Genomic DNA, 23,597 nt, shown 5'->3' with positions numbered 1-23,597 from the left:
TTGGCCGTTTTCAGTTGATATTGTCCAACTTTGAAAGTGTGTCATGGTAATACTGATGGTCCCATGAAGCAGATTTTTATTGAATTATACAGAGCAAAGGTGAAGCTTCATTTTTGTAGTTGACAACTTTTTTGTACGGACACTCCCTGTCAAGTTACGTATTGACAAAGTGATTTATCCCTCAAATCAACCAATTTCAGTGTTAAATAGTGCAATTTTTGAGCTGTCTTCTTAAAATGACCTTAACTTTAAAGGAAATATCCGTACAAAAAAGTTGTCAACTACAAAAATGAAGCTCTACTCCTGCTCTTTATGATTCGTTAAAAGTCTAGTTGATGGGACAATTAGTGTTACCATGACACGCTCTCGAAGTTGGACAATTTCATCTGATAACAAGTTTACAACCTTTCGGCCGGTACTGTAATGAAGGGCTTTCATCAAGATAAAAGTGTTACATAAATATTTTCCACATTATTCTCAACAGATTCAGCGTAATGTTAAATCTAAGTAAGCTCAGATGGTGTCAACAGTAATAATCAATGTTATGAACTCACTGACCCCAAGTTTTCCCAACATTCGATGAACAAAATTGAATGGAAGTAAACTCGGAAGTTAGACGTGAGTGAGTTTTATTTTGATAAAATACAACAAACAGCGAAAATATGAAGTTAATATGCTTTATCGATTGTATTACTACATGCCAAACACAAAACTTCCAACAATTTTATAAAATAACAACTTCTTTTTCTACACAAAACTTTATTTGATTTCAGTTCCCTCAAAATCAATCTCACTTTCTTTATCTCTGTAATTTTTTATTTTTTGTAAATTTTTATCATTATAATGTTTGAATTTGTACTTGTTCTTTTTCCCCCTTTTCAAAAATCCCTTTCGTCTCTTTGGAATAAAAATGTACCCTTTCTTTTCCCTTCATTGTACTCTCTTCTCTCCTCTCCTCGCCTCCACTCGCATCGCCTCGCTAGTCGTCGTCGTCTACTTGGCATGATGCCAAGAAACACCAGCAATCCCGCCGGCCTCCAAAAGACGCCCTGTGTTGGGTAGAAAGAAGACGGGGGCAGTAGAAATAGTAGGCAAGAAGAGGAGAGTGCAAAGACATTGGCCGAAAGAGAGTGCGAGGCGAGTAGAGACAATTGGCACGCTGCCAAGAAATGTGCGCGCGATGAGGAGAAGAAAAGGAGAGAGTGGCAGAGAAAAAGAGTGAGAGTGAAATAGTGGGTGACTTCAATGCAATTGAAGGAAATAATAGAGAACATAAAAAAAGGCATTTAGAGGCATTTCCCGTGTTTTTTTTAATTTCCATCTTCAAATTAGATTGCTCGTCTTATTTTGAAACTTATTATCTTTTCTCTTCTCTCACAAACTTATTACATTAAGTTTTGTAAGGTTTGGTATGTTGTACGTAGTGACAATGGAGTTTGCTATTTTTTCGGTTTTCTTTGCTTTTTGTGATTATTTTTTCCATTTACTCAATATACTTATCGTATTTTTCAGAAAAACAAATCAACTGTGCCAAGAGAATTTTTGTGGACCATCAAACCTGCGATTGGGCAAAAATTCAATGCTCAAAGTGAGTTTTCTTTCAAACATATAAAATTTGATGAATAGCTTCTTTCAGAGCTTTATAATTTGTTCAAAAGATCAGTATCAGGTTCAATGAGCTGCTATTGGAAAGATCGCTGGATAAAATGGCTTCCTATCAACGAGTAAGTTTGTTTTTCCCCAATTTCTACAGAAAACCTAGAAAGTGCTCATTATGAGCTAATTTTTGAAAAAACTCGCTACTTCTAGTTAAAAAAGCAACAACTCCCACTTTTGGATGACCATCGGAAACTTAACAAGCATAAAATCGTTATATATTTGGTTTTTTTTTAGATAGATCGATGGCACACCTGACTCTTCCGTTTTATCACAAACTGGATTTGTTGAAGAATTGAATGGTCTGTTGATGGAAAAGCTGCCTGCTGATGTAAAGCCCGAATTGCTTATGGAAACTGCCCACAACTAGTTGAATATGCGGAGATCACCTCGAAAAAGTTGTTGTTAACTTATTGGTTAGTTGAAAATGTAAAAATGTCTAAAAACACAATGTTCTGTTTTAGAACAGTGACACACTCGGGCCGCCAGCGGCTCACATTCTGATGATAAAAGAGCTCGCTCACTCCTTTTTGCTAGTTACGTCCTTACCGCCGATGACAGAGCTCGTTACCATCAAACCATCGACATCAACCTCGACACTTTTACCCCACACGTCAACGGACCATTCACTCCAGATCTTGCTTCTCCAATCGACAAATTTGGAGATATTTGGCCACTCGATTTTAAGGTCTCCATGCAGCAACTTCTCATACGAAAGTATGTCCAGGGCGGCTTCTATCGCCGAGCAAGCTCTTGACAAGCGACTCAAAGCTAAGCTTATCTTGACAATCACCCCGGGATTCGAACAAGTTAGTGCCACCATCGGGAGAGACGGACTGTCCAACATCTTAGCTAAGTTTGGAGGAATGGTACTTGCCAACGCTTACGTACCATGCATTGGACAATGGGATCGTCAAGATGTGAAGAAGAGAGAGAGAGGAGCACCATTTTCTCCTCCTACAACCGTAACCTTCAGTGAATATCAAAGAAGCCAAAAAGTACTGAAGAGAAAGAATACTTGTCGGTACAAGGAATTTGCTTGCTAATTTCACAAAAAAAAAAATGGAATCCTCGGAAAAATTCTGCAGAAAAAATCTATGGAGGAAAAGTTGTTGCAAGCAGTGAATGTCAAATGTACAGAGAAATCGGAACTTTTTCTAAGATAAAGGCCGCATCAACTTTGTCAATCTACTGTCACGCCCCAATCATTTCCGTCAACGCAAGACTTACCACGATGGACAGATAAAGATGTTAGCATAACTCATTTTAAAGTTGGAAGCACTGCTGATATTCTCGACGGGACTTTTGCCATGACGTCAAGTAAAACTCCAACGTTCCACTCAACATTTTCCGCCAGAAATGAGAAATGTTTAGAACCATGATGAGTAAAGAGTGGGTTTGAGCTGGAAACTATGCGGAAGCTCTCTCTCTCTCTCTCTGACGTTGCTGAAATGAAGATAAAGATCCCGGTGGTCCAGACAGTTGCTTTCTTTTTTATTTTCAAATCTTATCTCTCCATTAGCAACTATTTCGAGCGACTTTGCCAAATTCGCATTTTTCTGGTCCGTCATTTTTGAGAAAAAGGCCTTCCAAAGCGGCCTAATAATAGTGAACTTCCTCCATCAGATGGCTTATCTTACCTCATCTTACCTATCTATTATGACAAAACGCGTTGAAGAAGCACCAGTGGTTCTGAAATTCATTAGAAGATGCACAACAAGTTGGTTTTTATTTGGAAACCCATTCCCAATTAGAAAATACTCATTTTTCAACTCCAAATCCTTATTTTCAGGGCAAATCGTCAATAGTCGTCCCCCTTACACTGGATTCAAATCGAACATCGCCGCCGTCGGTGGATCCACTGCTAACGAGATTCAGGCTATGAAGACGTTAGTGAAACCGATGAACCAGGAATTTTTGGGATCCGATGAGAATACGATCCGCGAGAAAGTGTTCAGATGAAAGAGGAAGAAGAGTGATAAGAAGGAAAATCGAGCAAATTTTGGAGAATTCACTTTGGAGCCCGGAGAGTCTTCTGGAGTGGAGGAATTCCAGAAAAAATTGAAAGAGCTGGAGCAGGAGTCATCCACATCTGATTCTACGAAGTCTCCTAATGTCGCAGGTTCTGGAATTCGGAATGGTGGAAAGCCGATGAAAAGAATGCTAGTTCGTCACCTGGCTTACAGCTATTACGAAAAAATGGAAGAATAGGCCAAACAATTATAGTTGGATTGCGCAACTTTTAGGATACCGTAAGTTTTTATAGTCTAAATGGGTGAAAATTGTTCATGAAACAGGTTAAAAAACAACATACCGTTTAAAATCAAAACTACCGCGTCGAAAGTGTTTTATAGAGTTTTTGAGATTGAGAAAATGCGTATAAACATTCACAATGCGTCTGAAGCAGATCAAAAAAACAGAAAAAAAAGTCTAAGAAAGCTTTGGAACGCTTGAACCACACGTTTGATCGTTTCAGAACTATCAATGTGCGTTTACGGTGTCCTAGAAAGTTTTGAAGACTGAAAATGTGTTGAACGTGTTCCAGGCAGCACTACAGTCGTCAAAACGCGTCAAAGGTACGCCAGATACTACAACAATTTTTCTAAAGACTCCTCAGACCGCTTTCCAAATTCAAAACGCAAAAAGGTGCGCTACGTTAGCTATGAAAATCACTAAAAACGGGCCAAAGGTATGCCAGAAGACGATTTCTGAGCATAATTCGACAATTCTGGCTACTTTGTCACTAGTTTCCATGAATAGCCCTTAAACAATCTTTTTATTTATCAAAATAATTCTGTGTTTATTGATAACAAATTTTCAGAAATCGTAAAGATTGATGGTGCTGCTTTCGTTCACCTGCGTGATATAATTACGAAAAATTTGGCATCACAATGATCTACGTCGTCTACCACAACAGTTCCCAAAGCCTCGCCAAATGCTTCACCAGTTTTGATGCTTAATGGATTTTCTAAAGCATTAATTTTTTTAAGATTCTATATTCTCTACTGTTATTACGCTATTCTCTACCATGAGTTGAAAATCTATAAAAATCTGATCTAACAGGTAAGTTTCTCCTGAAGATTGTTAGCTGAGCGGCCAGTCAAATCGTTTTTCTGTGTACCGTTGTTACACCGATTAATTGACCATTCAGCTGGATGTCTGGAGATTTATTCTTATTTTTTTCCAATCAGTTCTTAGACTGCCCACTGCAATATGGGAGAAAGCTGTTGATTGTGATAATAGAGTGATATGAAAAGATTTCTCGATAAATGAATTTATTTGAAATACAGCTGTTTTATAAACGACCTCCAGTTGCTATGGAGTGTACCTCCAGTTGCTGTGGTGTGTATAACTTAGTGAAGGGCTATCCCCAGTGCGATTCGGATGACAGTAACCCTGATTGAAACCCTTGATCTGGACGTAAATATTTCTCCGAAAACGTAGGAACAATGACCTCCCAATTAAATCATTGCACCAATACAGATATCTGTTTGGATAAAGTTAAGTACTATTCCAATAACAAATGTTCCTTGTCCACTAAATCACAGTGTCTCTCATAATCTCTGATCTCTGAGGCTTTAGCAGTATTGTGATGAAAATTGATAAGAAGTTTGAGAAATATCAAAGAAATGTGCAAAAACCTGTTTATATTTTGATAGATCACTTCCTTTGCATGAAAACTCATGGAAAAAGAAAAAAATCGACAATTTTGCCACTTTTCACCAGTATTCTAGTCAAAAGAGAGGTTTTGAGCATTTTTTTGGTTAAGAAAACTGAAAAACTAAATAAAAATCAAGAATGTAGACAAAAATGCCTTGTTTAATGATAATTTATTAACAATAATCGCTGAAAAACTTACAATTTTTCAAAAATCGATAACTTGGAACTTTCAGAAGCTTTTTTGACTAAGGATTTGGTTGGAACTACTTATAATTAGAAATAAAATTCCTACTCAGTATGGAAATTGTACAAAGTTTTAAAACACTTGATAAAAATAGAGAACGTTCTTTTATTGACAAATTGTTGGCTGTTATCTTTTAAAAACATATTTTTTTGCAGTTTTGTGTTGGAAACAAATAAAAATTGGAAGTAAATGACGAAACTAAACAAAAATTTGTTATTCAGTGTCTAAAAACGTTGCTCTGAACGCATCAGAGATATTTCCAGGCCGCTCAAAGGCGCGCCAGATGAAAACACTCTTTTGCAACACCGTTTTTTCATGACGTTCCGTGTTCCTCTTTTAAAGTCAAATTGCGCTTCTTTCTTCATGCATAATTAGTGACTTAATTGAATAACCGTAATGAATTGGCATAATTCTTCTTCCTTCCCAATAACCAAAGTCTGTTTTCCTTTATTTATTCACTTCTACCATTTGTCGTATTTGTGTGGTTTGCAGTCCGCAGGCACCAGAACTGACGCGACATTGCGGACCGGGGAATTTTTCTCGTTTCACACACCTTCGCGCCGATTTATTTTGTTTTTCGTTGCTACTTGTCGGGATTTTCTCTTGGTTTTCCTATTTTTTTGAGGGAAGCCATTGAGAAAATTTGTCAGGGCAAAAATCATCACATTTTTATAGAAATTTGAAAAGATTCCACTCAAAAAAGACGAAATAACTGCTTCATTGACTTTAGGCCAATTTTTGGCAAAAACAAATCAGGGTTGAAAAATTCCAGGCCGGGCCGGACCAAATAACAAACTTTTCACAGCCAGGCCCGATCAGCCCAATCCGCATCCCGTCTACCGTAGAAATTTCAAATTTTTTGAGAAAATTTTGAAAATTTTGAAATTTTGTATGCAAAAAAGTCGAATTTCGATTATGTTTTGGACCATCGGTGTAAACCAAAGCGTACTAGTATTTTAGAGAATTTTGATTATTTTTAATGAAAATTTCGAAAAACTTTTTTTTGGATTACCCAACTCTGATAAAAAAAAATTAACTGAATTAATTATTCAGGTTTTCCATGCTCTCTCAATTCACAATTCACATACAAATTATCGTATTCTTACCACATTTTTTCCACCTGTTAACTTTTTTCAACGGTCGTTTTACAGGTAAAAAAAAACCATGAGTTCCATGAATATCGTCGTCAATGAAGAAACAGATGAAGATGTGAGTTCCTTTAACTAGATCAACTAGGGGAGTATCCAGAGTCGAAATAAAGTTACAAGTCGAGATATATATCACTAGAACAAACATTTTGCGCTATAGATTTGAAGTTAGCGCAAAATTTCATATATCTTGACCTGGAACTATATCTGGACTCGGGATCTTTCCCAGTAAATCGTGAGAAGGGCTGATTGTATCAGAGTGGATGCTTGGGATGTTCGAACTCGTTCCAGTGTATAATCAGTTCTGAGCACCGATTTGGTACCGTCCACTTCTATTCCTTTTGAAGTTAACCAATTATTTTCAAATTCTTCAATTTTAACTTTCAGGCATTGGATCAAGGGTCCCCGGTCCTGGAAAGAGAAGTTGGACCGCCTTCTCACCCGAGACCAAACATCCAGCCCGGCAAGTTAGCTGATGCTGCATGTAAGAACAAAAACAATCGAATAACCGCATAAAATTCATTTATATTTTCAGCTTACGGTGACAATCTAGGAAACGTGAAATTCGACCTAATGCATCCTGATGACCTTCTGGAATTGAAATTGGCAGGAATAACGAATCCACATAAGAAATTGGAAATTATCAATCTACATAACAGAGAAATGATTTCATATCGGATTGCTGAAGCTCAACACATTGGATACAGATTTAATACCCCCAACGGAGCACTTCGGAGTTTTGTCGATGAAACAGATGCACGATACCTGATATCAAATATTATACCAAAACCAACTCACGGAGAAAGACCTGCTGAAGACACTCCAAATGTTGAAATTCCCCCTATTCACAGAGAACCACCGCCACAAAAACCCAGGGTGATCCCAAAGACAAATCAATCACCTGCAAAACCTATGTCAATGCTTTCAACCCCAAGGATTTCCGCAACACCGATCAGAACAAAATCAAAACCTGTTCCACAAGAAAACCCTAAAGTTCATGCTAATATTCAAAAATTACTCATGCAAGCTGCTGATGAAATGAAGTTGGAAGAAGAGGAGAAGCAACAATCAAATGCTCCAAGTGGTCCGCAAAGAAGATCTAGAAAACATAATCACCCTCAGAAAATTCAAAACGGTGTTGAAGAAGAAGAGCCGGTTCCACGTGCTCCGTTTCGTGCTCCAATTTCTGAGTCAAGACTTCCTTCAGTTTGTCCACCAATCCAAACTTCAATTCGTGTTCCGACTCAAACTTCAATTCTTGCTCCGCTTCGAACTCCAGTCAATGATATTAGCCCCGTTTCAAACTATTCTCATAGCTCAATGTCTATTGACATTGGTGATGACCAGGGTCATGGATCCAGCCAGGAATCTGTTCTAGGCGATGGAGTAAGTCCGAACTCCAAGGAACCTGAAAGCCCAGCTGATGAAGATACTGGTCTGGAATCAGAAGTCGCAGAACGTTTGATTAGCTCTCCATCTGCAGATACAACCGTTGTCAATAAGGATACCAAGCAAGCTGACAAATATATTGATGCTCTTCCGACAGACAAGTAAGATATTTCACCTAAAAAAGTCAAATCTCAAGTTATTCTTTCTGAATCCACTTATTGATGCAGAACTATTTGTATGAAACAGAAAATTGGGTTCTCGAATTTTGAGGTCTAGGAGTTTCAGACACTCTAGAAAAAATGTTCCCAATGCTAATCCTAAATCAACTCACTTTCAGACCCAAGGACAGTCCGTCTGCCTGGTCAAACCCGATCGTTCCTCAGAGAGATTCGGCACCGAGACCATCCGGGCATGTTTCGGTAAAAGGGGCGGAGTCGAAAAACAATCATCAGAACCCGGATACATCGATAGATATGGACGAGGTGAAAACACCAGGGAGAAGATCAAACATAACGACAACGAATACATCTATGGTTAGACCTAAGAAGGTAAGATTTTTGAGGAAATCAATAAATTCTATTAACTTTCACCTCTTTTTTATTTCAGAGACTCACTGAAGCTGACCGGCTGAGGGAAATGGACTTCGGTCCAAAGGAAGGAGGCAAACTTGGAGACTTGGAGGTAGTTTGGTCTACTGATAAACGTCGTCGTACTTCCCTGCCATCTCCTGAACCTCCAGCAAAAAAAGTGTTGCCAAGGCGTGGAGCTGAGGAGGAGAAGGTTATCGATGACGCTGACAATGTAGAGATGGAGGAGGAAGAAGAGGAAAGAGAGAAGGAGGACAAGGACAAGCATACTCCTGAAACTTCAAATGGACCATCGACTGTCAAGGTGACAGAGAAGAGAGAAAGAAAGTCAATGGCTGATGGCAATGAGAAAGCAGCGAAAAGTCTAAAAAGAAGTGAGTCGAAGAATGAAGACCATGAAGGTGAAAAGGAGTCTCCAGTTGTGAAGGAGTCAGGAAGTGAGAGGAAGAAGGACTCAGTTAAAGATGGTGTTGCTGAAATTGCTCCAGTTCTCACACCAGTTCAAAGAAGTCCAGAACCATCATCTATCTCGAATTCGAAATCTCCTCCAACCGTGCAATCCACTCCACGTAACAATCAGGCTAAGATGGTTGAAATTGCACCTACAACTCTACAAGCTGGAAGTGATTCGAATCCAATTGTCGTGCCGGAAGACACTCCAGAACCCGCCGAGACGTTGGAGCCGATCAGAAGCTCCCCAGCTGATAGTCTTTCTGGTCCCACCACGTCTTCAATTCAAGTGGTTAAAGTTCACCATATCAATCAACCAAAAGTTGCACCTAATTTGTTGCCTGTCCAAACCGTCCATCAAGTACATCGCAGCCAACCCACACCAGTTGCCAGAAGATCCAATCCACAGCCTGCAGAGATGAATATTCAACCGTTCCAAGCGGCGCCACCATACAACATTTCATCGACTTCGGCTCAACAAGCAATCCGGGCACAACAAGGAATTCAACCTCAACGTCCACCTCAATATCGAGTGGCTCAAAATCAAGCGCAACGTCATCCTATCGCGCCCCACCAGCAGTCGCGTCATCAACAGCAACCGTATCCGGCGCAACAATATGTGCAACAAAGACAACAGGTGCAACAAAATATCAATGCCCAACAACAGCAACATCAACAGCAACAACAGCAACAGCGACTCGAGCATCAGCGACAAAGAGCTCCACAACAACAACAGCAGAGAAGACCAAACCCACCTCGACCCACTCATAACGAAATCCCACCTAATCTTGCTCGTCCTGTTATTCCCATCACGGAGCCAGCTCGTCCTGTTAACCCCATCACGAAGCCAGTGAGACCTACGGAGCCAGTGTATCTAAAAGAGCATCTTGTAAGCATTCTGACATGTATAATATAAACAAATTAATTTTTCAGAACAAAACTGGAAAGTACATTCTTGAAAACTTTGATCCTAATTATTATAATTGGACGGTGAGTTTTTCAAAAAAACTATTTAAAATAGATAAAAGACAAGTGGGCGTTGTCTGAAGCGCCCGCGACGGGTTCTGAAAGAGAAAAGAAACTGCGCCAGCGGGCAAAACTAAACTGGCGTGCTTTGGACAGTGACCGCCGCCTCAGACCACTCGGCCATGCGGGTAAATTTGAAAAGGGGTGGCCGGATGAACCGCCGAAGGCGAAACAGATAGGCTGGTTCAAAATAGTATCTCAATTCACTCCTCAGCAACATTTTCGAATTTTTTTTTGATTTTTCAGTCTGCGGATCTCTCGACCTGGGTGCAATATATCTTAAATCTTAATGACGCGGATCCACTGCTCAGGAAAATAATTGATGAAGAAATAAACGGAATGTTATTGGAAGAGTTCTTGGCAGATGGATCGAATGTTCTCAGAGCTCTTGACATGAATACTGGACGTAGCGGTCGAATCAAGGTTGCTGCAATCAAAGTCATCAACAATCACTTGAGAATACAATATGTAATCGATATGGCTGAATATAAACTACAGATGAGATTGTATGAAACTCAACAAAGAGAAATCATGCAAAATTAACGTACCTTTTCCTGTATTCTCCATTGAATCGTCTTTTCAATCCACCGCTCATTTTTTTATTAAAACTATATCTTTGAACACAACTTGCTTCTCTCTTATCTCCTTTCTTATTTTGACCGTCTGCTATTCTTCTTTTTGTCTAACTTCTTCATATCACTCCCCCATCCCCTTCTGATTACTTGTCTCTTTTATCAATGTTTGTGTAGTGTATCGGTCTGTCAAAAAATCATAGTTAATTTATGGGATTGAACAGATGAGATTGTATGAAACTCAACGAAGAGAAAACATCTGATGAAATATCGTATTTTTAATGTATTCTCCATTGAAATGTCTTGTTCTTACCCACCGCTTTTTTTATTGAAACTATATCTCATCTGCTTTTCTTTTCGTCTAACTTTTCCAAATTTTTCCACCATCCCTTGCTGACTACTTGCGTCTTTTATCAATGCCTGTGTACTCTATCGGTCTGTCAATAAATTATAGTTAATTTATGGGATTCACGTGAAATGTTTTTCAAACAAAAAGGGAAATGAAAAATTCAACGTTTATTTCTAAACTCAAACTTCATGATAGAAACACAAAAATGCTGAAGAACGCGGTGAATGTGGTCAAAAACGCGAGTGACTGATAGTAGGTTGGTTTACTCAGAAATAATTAGATGAGCAGTCTCGGATGAAGATAGTTTAAAATATAGATATCACTTTATCATGTCAAGGCCCACCCGGTCCGACAAAGGCCCGGAAGACCCATTTTTCGACTTTTTTTTCAATTTTTGGCGGTGTTTCAGAATTTATTCTAATTCTAAATTATAGTTGAAAATTTGACTTTCTCGCAAAACTTCTAAAAATTCTTTTTTTTAATTCATTTTGATTTTTGGCGCGAGTATCCGGGTTTTCGGGCCTAGACAAGTATGGTTTTTCTAGTATGAAAAAACATGGCAAAAAAATAATCTGGGAACTGAATTCTCCAAAAATGATTCCCAGTTAGATATGAGTTCAATAATTTTTTAAAGTTCTTTTGAACTTTTTTCACTATTGTCCTCAAAACGCGTAAAGGTAACAAATAATAAAAGTTAATCGATAAACTGTATTTTGCCAAGTACATGGATTAAAATTTGAAAAAAGATTCAAAACTGTCTTTGAAAAAGTTCTGTTTCTCAGAGTTTTGCAAAGCTCTACCAATTCGTGATTTTTGTGAGTTCTAAAACACATTCTTGCAGTACCTGTTTATTTCAGGCAACGATCCGGACACGATCGAATGGGAAAATTTTTTCATAACTATAATTGCCCTCTTAACAGTGTTTTTGATTGTTATATTAGAAATTCTTAATTTTCGGGATTTTCATATTATTGTTGATTTGTAACTCTCAGGTTTTTTGTTCCAGATGATCCTCTTCCTCGTTTATCTCCCAACTCATTTCCTTTGAATTTTTTTCATTGTTGTGTAAATAAATAAAAAACTTAAAAACAAAGAAATACATGCATTCATCAGTATCTCTCACACAAAAAAGAAACCTATTTCTTTCCTTTTTTCCGTCCTATCTCGTTTCTATATTGGATTTTTCTTCTGCCGATTAGAATGATTTATTATTGCTTTTATATTAGGTTGATGCATAAGTTTCTTTCTTTTTTTGGGTAATTTTTGGTATGAAATTTCTAGAAGACTAATAGTTCACATAATAAGAAACATTGTTGGTTAGTACCTATAACTCATTGTGATTATACCTGTGACTTGACGTCCACCATCCGCCTAATCTCAGCCGGAGGCACGTCAAAACACTTGAGGAACCGTTTTTTGGTACCATTTTTCGTCTTCATTTTTTTCCTAGAAAATGTTGACAAGAATGGGTGAGCTATTCAGAATTAAAACAAGCAAGAAAAGTTATTTATAAAAAGCAAATAAAGGCATTCCAACTAAGCAACGATAGTTCAGTGCGGGTCCCTGATGAAAGGTTAGGATCAGCAATTTAGGAGTGGGCGAGTATTTTCGATTTTTCTTAAAGGCTAGATGGAGAAATTGGTGAAAATGTTTATTATTGAGTAGAGTAAACATTGATGTTTCTAAATTTACTTTGTTTCCAATATTCACATCATTTGTCCTTTTTCGCAGGAAGCCCGAAGTCAACATCATCAAAATCACTTGATTTTTGAGTTTGATGAGGATTACTGCTCCTACCTCTAACGCAATCCACTAGATATTTTGCTCATTTTTAAATCAATGTGTGTACTATTGATTACTTACAATAAAATAATTGAGACTTATTTGTGAGCGTTCAGAAGAGACCTAGACTCCACTCAGGTCTAGTACACAAAATTTCTCGAAAGCGAAAAAATCATAAGAAATTTATCAGCCAAGTTTTATCACTTAATTTGATGGCTTTGTCATAAACTTTTTTAAGACATAATTTACTCATGTTATCCTCTAACTTTTACAAATAGTTTGGTACAAATGTTCTCTCAAATATTTCTGTAATCTGTTTGAACCCAGCTGAACCATGGTTTCTCGTTGCTGTCGATCGTCTTATCACAACTTTTTTGTTTTCAACATTCCGACTAAAAACTAAAACGTGGTAACAAGATCAAATCTTGTTCTATAAATTGCGTTCAATTTCTTATGAAGATCTTATCATTTCGATAGCAATGCGACAAAAATCAAAAAACTTTCCAAAATAGGCATTTGGTTGGCGATCAAAAAAGCCATCGTTTTCACGAGCTGACTGTCTAGGCACCAACTTTAAACATTATATGTTAGCCACTAAAGAGGTGATAAAAATGCAAAAAAGTTTGGGTTGAAAAACAACCTCATCGCTTAGAGACCGGGGGCCAAAGTCACACCTTCAAAAAAGAAAGAAACTTATGCATCAACCTAATACTTCAGTTTCTGTTTTCTTTAACACTTCATGTTTTCGTGCTTGATTTTTCGTGAAGATGATATACGCTGGAGTTTTAATTTCGGATGAGAATTGAATTTCGGAAAAAAAATCACAAAATCACTTTTAATGGGGGTACTCGATTTTAGAGAAGGTTTATTCCTATAGAATCTCAAGCGATAGCGTTTTAACCTACGAGGAAAAGGATTACTGGAAGAACATTAAATAAAGAGCGTGTCAGTTTATTACTCTCCGTATCAGCCCACTACTCTCCTAGATGTCACGTTTCTGAAATTTTCCGTTTGCACCAGATGAAGACTTTTTGGCTGTTCTGGATGTGATTGTCCACTGTTTCACTTAGCGTTGCTAATAACTCAGCTCATTTAAAACATTTTTCTATATTATTGATGTCAATCTTAATCATTTCTACTGCTTTATCCATTCACATCAAAAAAATTTTGAAAATCGGTCTTATTTTCAAATTCATCCTTTGCTTTGAAAAGTCATTTCCCACTTTTCCTCGCTCAGGAAAGTAGGGTGGGGGTACTGGCGGGAAGGCACGCTGCAAGAATAACACTGCCGACAGAGAGACGTAGGCAAAGTCTCAACGAAAACAGTTTCAGCGGTTCCTATTCAAACTTTTTCTTATTTGCTATTAATGAAGACATCAACATTCTTCTCAAAAATAGTATATCACTTAATTTTGCTCATAACTCAGCTCATTTGAAACATTTTTCTATATAATTGATGTCAATCTTGATCAATTTTACTGCTTTATTCCTTTCGAACTCGGAAAGATAGAACTGCGACAAAATGAAACTGTAATGATATAGAACTGACTCAAATAGGACGGAACAAAATAGAACTGCTACAAAATAGATCTCTAATTCGAACGGAGTGCGTTTGCATTCGTGAATTTTCCGAAGAATTAGAACCAATTTTCGAATAGAAAAGTAGACTAAACTACCTATTTCATAAAGATATACTCGTTTTCAATTTAATAGTCAACAAAAAACTGTATAAAATTATATCAGATCGTTAGCAAATCTAGTTTAGTACTGTGTTTGATTTAGAAGTCGATATCATCCAGATGTACATTTATTGACATTTACTTCTCATAGACATTTAGCAGATTTTGACTGCAGAAATGGATTCCTTGTAGTCAAAAGTACCTATGACGAAATTTATGGATCGTTTGAAAGTGGCATCTACAAAAACTTCCCTTGATAGTTCTCTTCTTATTTTTCAGTTAATTTCCATGCTTTAATAAGTTATTTCCTTTCCAAGTGGTTTCAAAAATTGTTGTAATGTTAATGTTCCCATCGTCAAGAATAAACCTGCTGGAATTATTTAGACAACAAGGTATTTATTTGCTCAAAAAAGTTAAGAAAGATAATTTAAAAAAGAACAATTTGATACCAATTATGTCATTAAGAATTGAAAAATCACAACAAAAATAAAACAAAATCATTTCCAAGCATAGAAACTGATGTACGTATCCCCATAAACGTCTCCAAATGTGATTGTGGCCTTGTTTCGATCTGCTCTTCTTAAATCGTATCCTCCAGAAAACGAGTCTGATGAAGAGTCCAGCTCTTTCGAGTAGTGAAACGTTCTTTCTTGGTTTTCTGGAAAACGAACCGTCTTCAATCCTTCCAGGAGATTTCGTTCATCGACATCTTCGTTTGTAGACAGTGACAAGTGCTCGAGTCTTGTATCACATTTCTTTTCCACCCAATTTTTGAAGAATTTATTGATTTCTTTGACAGTTAATTTCAATTTGTCGATATTCAATTTAAGCGCATTCGTGACCATAAGATCCCCCACAGTAAACTTGAACGTCGGGAACTTGTTAGTGAAAATAGTCAAATAGTTTAGATTGCTCTTCAGAAAGGTCTGGAACTCTTTTCTGGTCTCAAACGGAATTTTGAACAGTGTTATTTCTGTGGCAACCGGTGAGATGATTTCCAGAAACTTCTTTGCAAAAGTATTGGGACACTCCCCGTGGATGTATAATTTGTCGATATTTTGAATTGTAGCAAAAGTGTCGCGCACATCAAGCTGTGGAGATCCCCTGAGATCCACTTGACTCAGCGATTCACAATTCGTGACGTCCAGAATTCGCTCCAACCATTTTGATGCTGCCAATCCACTGTTATCTTGAGTGAACGTTATTTTTTGAAGTATCGCATCTACCAAATCTGGTGCGTTCTCGGTGTAGAAACAAAGGCTCACTTCCACTTCGTTCCAGAATTCCAAACGAAAACAAGCTCTGATGTGAAGATGATCTAAGGAAGGTGGCATGAGCCATCGGGTGGGTAAGAAAGAAACGGCGTGTTGGTAGAGAAGAGATCAGACAAAACATTTGATTGACAAGGTGTGAGGTGGTGGTGTAAAGACAAAGAACGAGAGAAAAATTGCGCAGAGAAATTTGATGACCCGGTTTTGTTTGTAAAAAGTTGGAAAATATGAAAAACGTCAAGAAAACGAAAGACATGGTGAGGGAACTGAAGGATTGTTTGGTTTTATGTTATAATAAAAATTAGATAATTTCTGAGATCTAGAGCTAGTAAGGCATACCACAGAAATAATCAAATGGTCCTCTTTTGCAACTTGCTTCATAAAGTATGGCACCTTTTTTTCTTAATAAATAACGAGAAAAATTAATTGATTTTGTATTCACTAATTATTTAATACACCAAACTAAACATGTGTTTCTCGATTGAAAGACGAACAACCGATTTGATTCGAATTTCCCCCATTTTTAATGACGTGTTTCGCGTGCTGACGCACATTGCGATATTTCTGATGATGAAATACTGTTCAAAATGAATACAATCGCAAAATAAATAGAATCGCAAAAAGGAATTAATACATAATCAAAAACGGTATGATCCAGTAATATATGTTTTTGTATCCTGGGCAAGTCTGCGAAAAGACTGTTTGAAAGCAAAAATATTGAGATGGACAAAAACAGAAAACGTTTTTAAAACACGCTACATTGTCATTTACTGAAGAAGTTTAGACATTTTCTTGTCGAACTTCACATTTTCCGTCTTATTGCAAACAAAACCGGGTCGGCTGACCTATTAAACAAGATTTTTTTTCGAAATTCAATTCTTGTCAGAAATCAAAACCCCAATGTATATCGTTATTACAAAAAATGAAGCACGAAAACATTTAAAGAAAACAGAAACCGATGTCCTCTTCCTCTTCGTCCTAACTCATTTCTTCAAACACATAAATCAAACCGTCCTGCGGATCGGACCAACTGTCTTTTTCTATCTGTCTCTCTTTATTTTCCTTGTTCCTTCTTACCGTTTTTTACTCCCGGTGACCATGATAACAATTACAACTTCTAATGACAGAAGTATGAATCTCAATTTCGCTTTTTTTGAACCATTGACTTATTAATTTTTTAGTTTTTAATCGTTATCTTAATTAAAAAAGTATAGTCGTCTCTCCATTGTCCTTATTAGCAGTTCTTATCAGTTTGCTAATACTTTCCATTGTTTACAGACACATTCACCAGCACAAGAAGACAATTTCAATTTAATGTACCAAAAACATCGGACAACATTACAAAGTCAGTTTTTAGTTCACAATCAAACGGGGAGCAGTTTCGAATAGAATTGGAGACACAAATATTAATTTCAGCTGGTTCCACCAGTGGTGTCATCACAGTAGCGTACCCAAATCCTATGTTCTGGTCGAATCCGCCAAAATTGAGAGGCTAAGACGATACTTGGTTTGGTCGCGATCGACAACAAGGAAAAGTATGAAGAACACAACGATATCGATCAACTACAGCAAGTTCCGAATCAGCAGTGAAATTAACTATCAAATGAATGGGAGTGAAGATCATTATATCGTGGAAGAGTATCATGAACGCGTAAGTTTTACTTATTTTTATTACAAAAATGATAACACCAACATTGTTTCAGATAGGTTTCTATTTTGGAAACTATACTGCAACAAGTCACAAGAAACTTCACAAAAGGCTGTCCAGCGTCAGAATAAGATGTTGTGCCTCGGTCATCAAATAAATTGAAATTTGTTGTCGAAGGTTACTTATCACTCTTTGAAATATGTTGTCATATCTCCGGAAATTATCGAATTTGCCTAGGAGCACACTCAAAAGCGTCTGAATGAATTGATATTGACAAGAATTGTTCTGCCGACCCTCTACAATGAGTTACGACATCTTGGACATGATTGAAGGGAGCAAAACTTTGATTTTCCTACCAGACACTGTCACATTGGTAATTTTGACAATGATTAGTATGCAAAAGTGTCCTCGACTCTGCTGGGAACTCAGGCAACCTCTGAAATGCAATGCGACATGTGGAACAACGAGGAATTTTAGTTTTTTTCTTGTTCTACGTGTATTTGTGATGAATCCGCCTCGTCAATCTCCTATTTTTTGGACGACCTAGAATCTTTTTTGAGATAATGATTCTGAGCTTGTGAGTACGCCGCCGAAGCTTTGGTTGGTGCAAAACTCTTTTTGTAATGTTGTCAAAATCACTTTTCGGTGTTGAGTCAAAAGTGATGTCAAGAAAAGCGCACACTCACAAAACACGTGCCAACTTGAAAATGGAGGGAAGTTCAAAATGAATCGATTTTTGATGGTGAGAAACCTACCAAAACGCTGATAAAAGTGAGAATTTTTTCAGATAAAATTCAACAAAGCTTCTATCCGTGGCCACAAATTACAATATATCTTCTATGATGCATATAATAGGTTTTGGAAAACATTCAAAATGTATGACTCAACAAATGTAAGATTTTCAATTTGTTCCAAACAATGTTATACTGCGTTTTTACAGATACTTTCACGGAACACGCAAGTGGAGTTTGGTCACAAAACTGCACGTTACTTCATGGAACATCTCGCGAAGACAAATTTCAAGGAAAAAAAATGAAATTGTAGTACGAAAGAAGATCAGAAGTTTGCAGACATAGCGGTTAGTCAAATCGATAAGACATCGTGGTACTCTTCGTTGTAAATTTCAGGGTTTTGAAGCAGCTAAAGACGCAAAGGAAGAAATCATGAAGATTTCGATATGGATGAAAAAGCCGTTTGTACACCCGAGATGGTCAGATGGTACTGAGCTGTGACTAACAGAGACACAGAAAACGACTCGAAAACGCTTTTGAATCACTTCTCAAGATAGGCTCAGACAAAGTCATCGCAACTGTGATGTCAGGCAGTCGAGATGCTAATGAATTGGCTAATTTCATCGTTTGTAAGTTGAAAAGATGCTATTAGACAACAGGAAACACTCGGCAAGCTCCAATCACTCAATCAGCAGTAAGATTTTCACCAAATCATCGAATTGGACCGAAAACATAGAGGATGCCATGCACTGATGTTGCAACTTCAGCAAGTAGGTGCCATTTGTTTTTGCCTAAAAATATTATTCGATTTCCATTCCTGACACTGTCACATTGGTCATCTTGGCGATGATCAGTATGCATAGTTACTTGAACTCTGCTGGTAACCTCTGAAATGCACTGCGACGTGTGGAATAGCGAGAAAATCTAGTTTGGTCTTTTTCAACCTGTCTCCGTGATGATCTCCCATCGTGAATTTTCTATTTTTAATTTGGCGACCTGGAATGTTTCCTGAGAAAATAATTAAAGGACGCTGTTGCTGTGGTCGGTTCAACTGTCCCTCGTGAGCAATTCCTGTGTTTCAAAATATTGGTGAGTGAAGTTAATGCAATTCTTATCATTTTTAGTAATGTTTTAGGCAATAGTCCCCTCGAAAATAAATCGGAAACCACTTTTTGGGATCGAGTCGAAAGCGATGTCCAGAAAAGCGCATGCTGACGGAAAACGCGCCAACTAGAAAATAGAGGGAAGTTCAGATTGAATCGATTTTTTGATAGTAAGAAACTTGCCGAAACAATGATAAAAATGTGGATTTTCCATTTTTCAAATAAAATATAAAAATTACCAGTACAAAAGAGTGTTATACTGTATTTTTACAGATACTTTCACGGAAAATCCAAGTAGAATTCATTTTGGTCACGAGTTACTCTAAGTTTAGGCATGGAACATCTCGCAAAGACGAATTTCACGGCTAATGTAACTCACCGAGTCGAAATTGAAATTTCAGAAAGAATGAAGATTCAAAAGCTGCATGCATGGCGGTTAGTCAAAACGGTAAAACATCGTGGTACTCTCGGTTGTAAATTTTAGGTTTTTGATGCCGCGAAGATTTGATTTATTGAAGAGGCAATTACAAAAACATCAGAAGTACAACTGGAAAGGAAAGTCAAAAAGAGGAATTCAGAAAAAAAGAATACAAGCCCTTATGTGAAAAAAAATCTAAAAGCTGGGAGAAGCATAGGAAATTTTGAATGCATGTGAGTAGTAGACAAATTAAAGAGATATTTCGAATAAAAAGAAAAAAGGAAGTGACGACCTAAACAATTCCATGAAATGAGACAAAATGGGGAATGGGAAAATGGCAGAAGAAAAAAGGGGCATGGGATGACGGAAAGATTGAGAGACGTTAGCATGGTTTTTCGGGACAGAGGAAGATGTAAAGCTACTGAAAAAGCAGATGAAGAAAGAGTGAGACAAAAGTTAACATTTTGATCGGCTATAAAAATGATGTTAGTTATTACATTTTGAGACGAAAGGAAGCGGGAGGAGTAGGCAAATCATCACTTGGATAAAGACGGAGAGCTCTCAGGGATGGCTTGGTTATCTTGACCCACTTCGTCTTCCTCGTCTTCCTAATCTTCTTCGTCGTCCTGAAACTTGACAAAATGTAAATTGAATCACCTTTTAAATTATCTCCACCCACCTTTTTTCGGAGTTCATCTTCAACTTCTTTGTATTGCATGAACGCTTTATCGAGCATTTCATCCAGGAACTCCAAATCAATTTCCTTTCTGGTGGTGAGATAGAACGTTGCTCCAATACTCATGTTGAAGCCGGAACCAAATGTTCGGACAATCTGTAATAGATAAAAATCACAACTTTTTGAAGCATATGGCCTTAGAAAACGTTACCTGCCAAGCTCGGTCAGCCCTTTGCTGATTCACATTTTCAATACCACATTCATAGTAGTCCAACTCCTCCAAAAACCATTCTTTCGGGTCAACCTATAACTTATTAGTATTACTGAACTTAACTGTTCTAGAAAATCTTACATCTTTTTTGAATTCATCTTCTTCAATCAATCTATCCAACATTCTGAACCGAAGTTCTTTACGTGAGTAAGAGCGAGAATTCTAAAAAAAAAGCTCAAATATTGGTTTTTTTAAACGTTTTTGCGCACCAATAACTCTTTTTCAATGTCCGATGAGATATTTTCTTCTGTTTTCTTTGATTGATTGGGTGAACTCTCGATAGCTTCATCCAAACCAGACTTGGTTGGTTTATCGTCTTCATTTTTTGTTTCCTCATCGCCTCCATTCTCGGTCTCTTCATTTTCTTCATCCTGGAATTCCAATGTTTCAAACTGATTGAAAAATTGATTTTTCAGGGCTTACCGACAAATCTCCATGTTCTCCCCAATATTGAATTGCTCTCTCCACAATTTCCTCGCAGAGATGATGATCAAAAAATTCTTTTTCAGTATCGTAAAGCGTTAAACCGATAATATGAGCAAAACGCTTATCTCCTCCTTTCACAAACTGAAAGTCATTTGTCCGTAACATCAACTTTCACTTAAAGTAGCCTACCTTCCATATTGCTTTTACTAGATCTTCATCTAATTCCTTGTCGTCAATAGTTTTTACTAATTTTTTATAATACTTGTTTTGTTTCATTTTGTCTTCTGCTTCCTCTTCCACCTTATCTGCTGTACCAACATCAATATCATTATCATCATCAGCCTTCTTCCACGGGAATCTCTGTAAATTGAAAATTCGAAAGTTTCCTGGAACCAAAGTGAAGTGTGACACAACTTAAGCTTCAAACTTTCATAAACTCACCCTTGGAACAGTGATTTCATCTTTTTCATCCGAATCACTTGAATCGTCCTCATCTCTCTCATCTTTCTTTTTTGAGACCTCTTGATCTTCATCCTCATCTTTTAAATCATCCTCACTCTTGTCCTTATCACGTTCAACGTCTTCATTTTCATCGTCATCGTCCTCTCTTTCATCATCTCCATCTTCCCCATCTGAACCTGACGACACTTCACGCGATTCATCCTTTTCAATATCCTCATCTTCTCTCACATCACCTTCTCCCATGTTTTCCATGTCCGGTAAACCGTACTGAAAATAAGTCGGGATTTTTTTCAGAGTGTGGACGTCATAACTCACTTCTGAAGTAGTCGATTCTTCTGAAAAAAGCTCACGTCGACTACTGGAAACAAGGTATTGTTGTCCAGAGGAACTTTCCTGAAACATGATACATTTTGTTACTGATATACAGAAACAGTACTCACTCTTCTTCGCTTCAGAGTCGAGTTTTCCATTTCTTCTGATTACTTTTTTCGTGAAATGATCTGAAACAACAATAAATTCATTTCATTTTTGCAGTTTCTTAAAAATCTCACCTTTTCACCAATTAGAACGTTTTTGTTCTACTTGAATATCACTTGGTATTGTTGTCACTTGAACAAAATCAACACTGAAAACAATTACATTCATAAAAACATATTTAAAACAATCAAAAGTACAAAAGTCAATAGAACAGAGTCAAAAGGTTTCTGTGAAGCGATTGGGAGGGGAACATTAGAGACGTTAGAGAAAGAGTGGAAGAAAGGACCACCCAAGAAGAAAATACCACTGTTCCTCTTGATTTTCTCCTTTTTTCGCCCTGTGTCTCTCATGTAGCTTTTGAGTCCCTCTTCAAAACAAACAGAATGGTTTAACATAGTTGTATCAGAAAGCAATTCAATTGCTTCAAAGGGGAATTAACTGGTTATCAGTACAGATTGATAGTGATAAGGCGGCTACATTAAACTCTAATATGTGACGGTTAAAGAAACATAAAATATCAAGAAAATGATGAATTTAGACGTTATAACGACAAAAAAACATCTGAGTATGTAGAGAACATTTTGTAGGAAAGTCAGTGATTTTGAACACATCGGAGAAACGTGTTGAGTACTGCCTGAAGATTGTAACAGGTATTTTTAACAGTGTTCCGGAAGCCATTTGCGCACCCAGCATGGTCAGATGTTGCAACTCCCGCAAACTACATAAGTGTCATTTGTTTTTGCCTCAAAAAATTAATCGATTTCCATTCCAGACATTGTCACATTTTATTCTTCGCGATGATTAGTATGGAATAGGGAACACAGGTAACCTCTGAAATGCAATGCGACATGTGGAACAACGAGAAAATCTGGTTCCGTCTTGTTCAACCTGTCTCCGTGATGATCTCCCATCGTGAATCTTCTTTTTTTGATTTGGCGACCTGGAATGTTTCCTGAGAAAATAATTAACAGACGCCGATGCTGTGGTCGGCTCAACTGTCCCTCGCAAGCAATTCCGATGTTTCAAAATATTGTTGAGTAAAGACAATTACAATTCTTATCATTTTTTGTAACGTTTCAGGCGATTATTCTCTCGAAAAGTAATCGGAAACCACTTTTTGGGATTGAGTCAAAAGCGATGTCAAGAAAAGCACACGCTCACGAAAAACGCGCCAACTAGAAAATAGAGGGAAGTTCAAATTGAATCGATTTTTTGATGGTGAGAAACTTGCCGAAACACTGATAAAAGTAGGGTTTTTGATTTTTTAGATAAAATAAAACTAATCTTCTATCCGACGTTACAAATCACTATTAAACTTCCATGGTGCATCTAATCGGTATTGGGAAACAATTAATATGGATGACTCAACTAAAGTAAGATTTTCAATTTGTACAAAACAGTGTTTTACAGTGTACTTTTACAGATAAATTAAATGAATGTGTTTTATCTGCAAGTAGAATTCTGCTTGGTCACAAAACTGCAAGTTTCTTTGAAGCTTAGGTATGAAACATCTCGCGGAGACAAATTTTACCGGAACTGTAACTGCATGAAAGCATGAGAAGATGCATGGAA

General features: G+C 37.3%; 4 protein-coding genes across 4 annotated transcripts; 2 read left to right on the top strand and 2 right to left on the bottom strand.

Annotated features, from left to right (window-relative positions):
- Window positions 1-2,210: 2,210 nt before the first annotated feature.
- On the top strand, window positions 2,211-2,702 carry GCK72_022370 (uncharacterized protein; the record flags this gene model as incomplete). The annotated part of the gene is made up of 1 exon (XM_003096733.2): window positions 2,211-2,702. One exon carries the CDS (start codon window positions 2,211-2,213, stop codon window positions 2,700-2,702), a length of 492 nt encoding a protein of 163 aa, XP_003096781.2.
- Window positions 2,703-3,282: 580 nt separating this feature from the next.
- GCK72_022369 (uncharacterized protein) lies at window positions 3,283-3,618 on the top strand (the record flags this gene model as incomplete). Its single annotated transcript, XM_003096701.2, has 2 exons — window positions 3,283-3,376; window positions 3,449-3,618. The coding sequence occupies 2 exons, from the start codon at window positions 3,283-3,285 to the stop codon at window positions 3,616-3,618; spliced, it is 264 nt and encodes an 87-aa protein (XP_003096749.2).
- Window positions 3,619-15,039: 11,421 nt separating this feature from the next.
- GCK72_022368 (uncharacterized protein) lies at window positions 15,040-15,876 on the bottom strand (the record flags this gene model as incomplete). The annotated part of the gene is made up of 1 exon (XM_053734786.1): window positions 15,040-15,876. The coding sequence occupies one exon, from the start codon at window positions 15,874-15,876 to the stop codon at window positions 15,040-15,042; it is 837 nt and encodes a 278-aa protein (XP_053578352.1).
- Window positions 15,877-20,206: 4,330 nt separating this feature from the next.
- On the bottom strand, window positions 20,207-22,018 carry GCK72_022367 (uncharacterized protein; the record flags this gene model as incomplete). The annotated part of the gene is made up of 9 exons (XM_053734785.1): window positions 20,207-20,545; window positions 20,601-20,693; window positions 20,742-20,822; window positions 20,870-21,031; window positions 21,084-21,227; window positions 21,276-21,446; window positions 21,528-21,815; window positions 21,864-21,941; window positions 21,989-22,018. 9 exons carry the CDS (start codon window positions 22,016-22,018, stop codon window positions 20,207-20,209), a joined length of 1,386 nt encoding a protein of 461 aa, XP_053578351.1.
- Between the last annotated feature and the right edge of the window lie 1,579 nt (window positions 22,019-23,597).

This window comes from Caenorhabditis remanei, chromosome X, assembly GCF_010183535.1.
Source record: "Caenorhabditis remanei strain PX506 chromosome X, whole genome shotgun sequence".
Classification (NCBI taxonomy): Eukaryota; Metazoa; Nematoda; class Chromadorea; order Rhabditida; family Rhabditidae; genus Caenorhabditis; species Caenorhabditis remanei.
The sequence above is the reverse complement of the archived record's forward strand: the minus strand, read 5'-3'. Positions and strand labels throughout refer to the sequence as shown.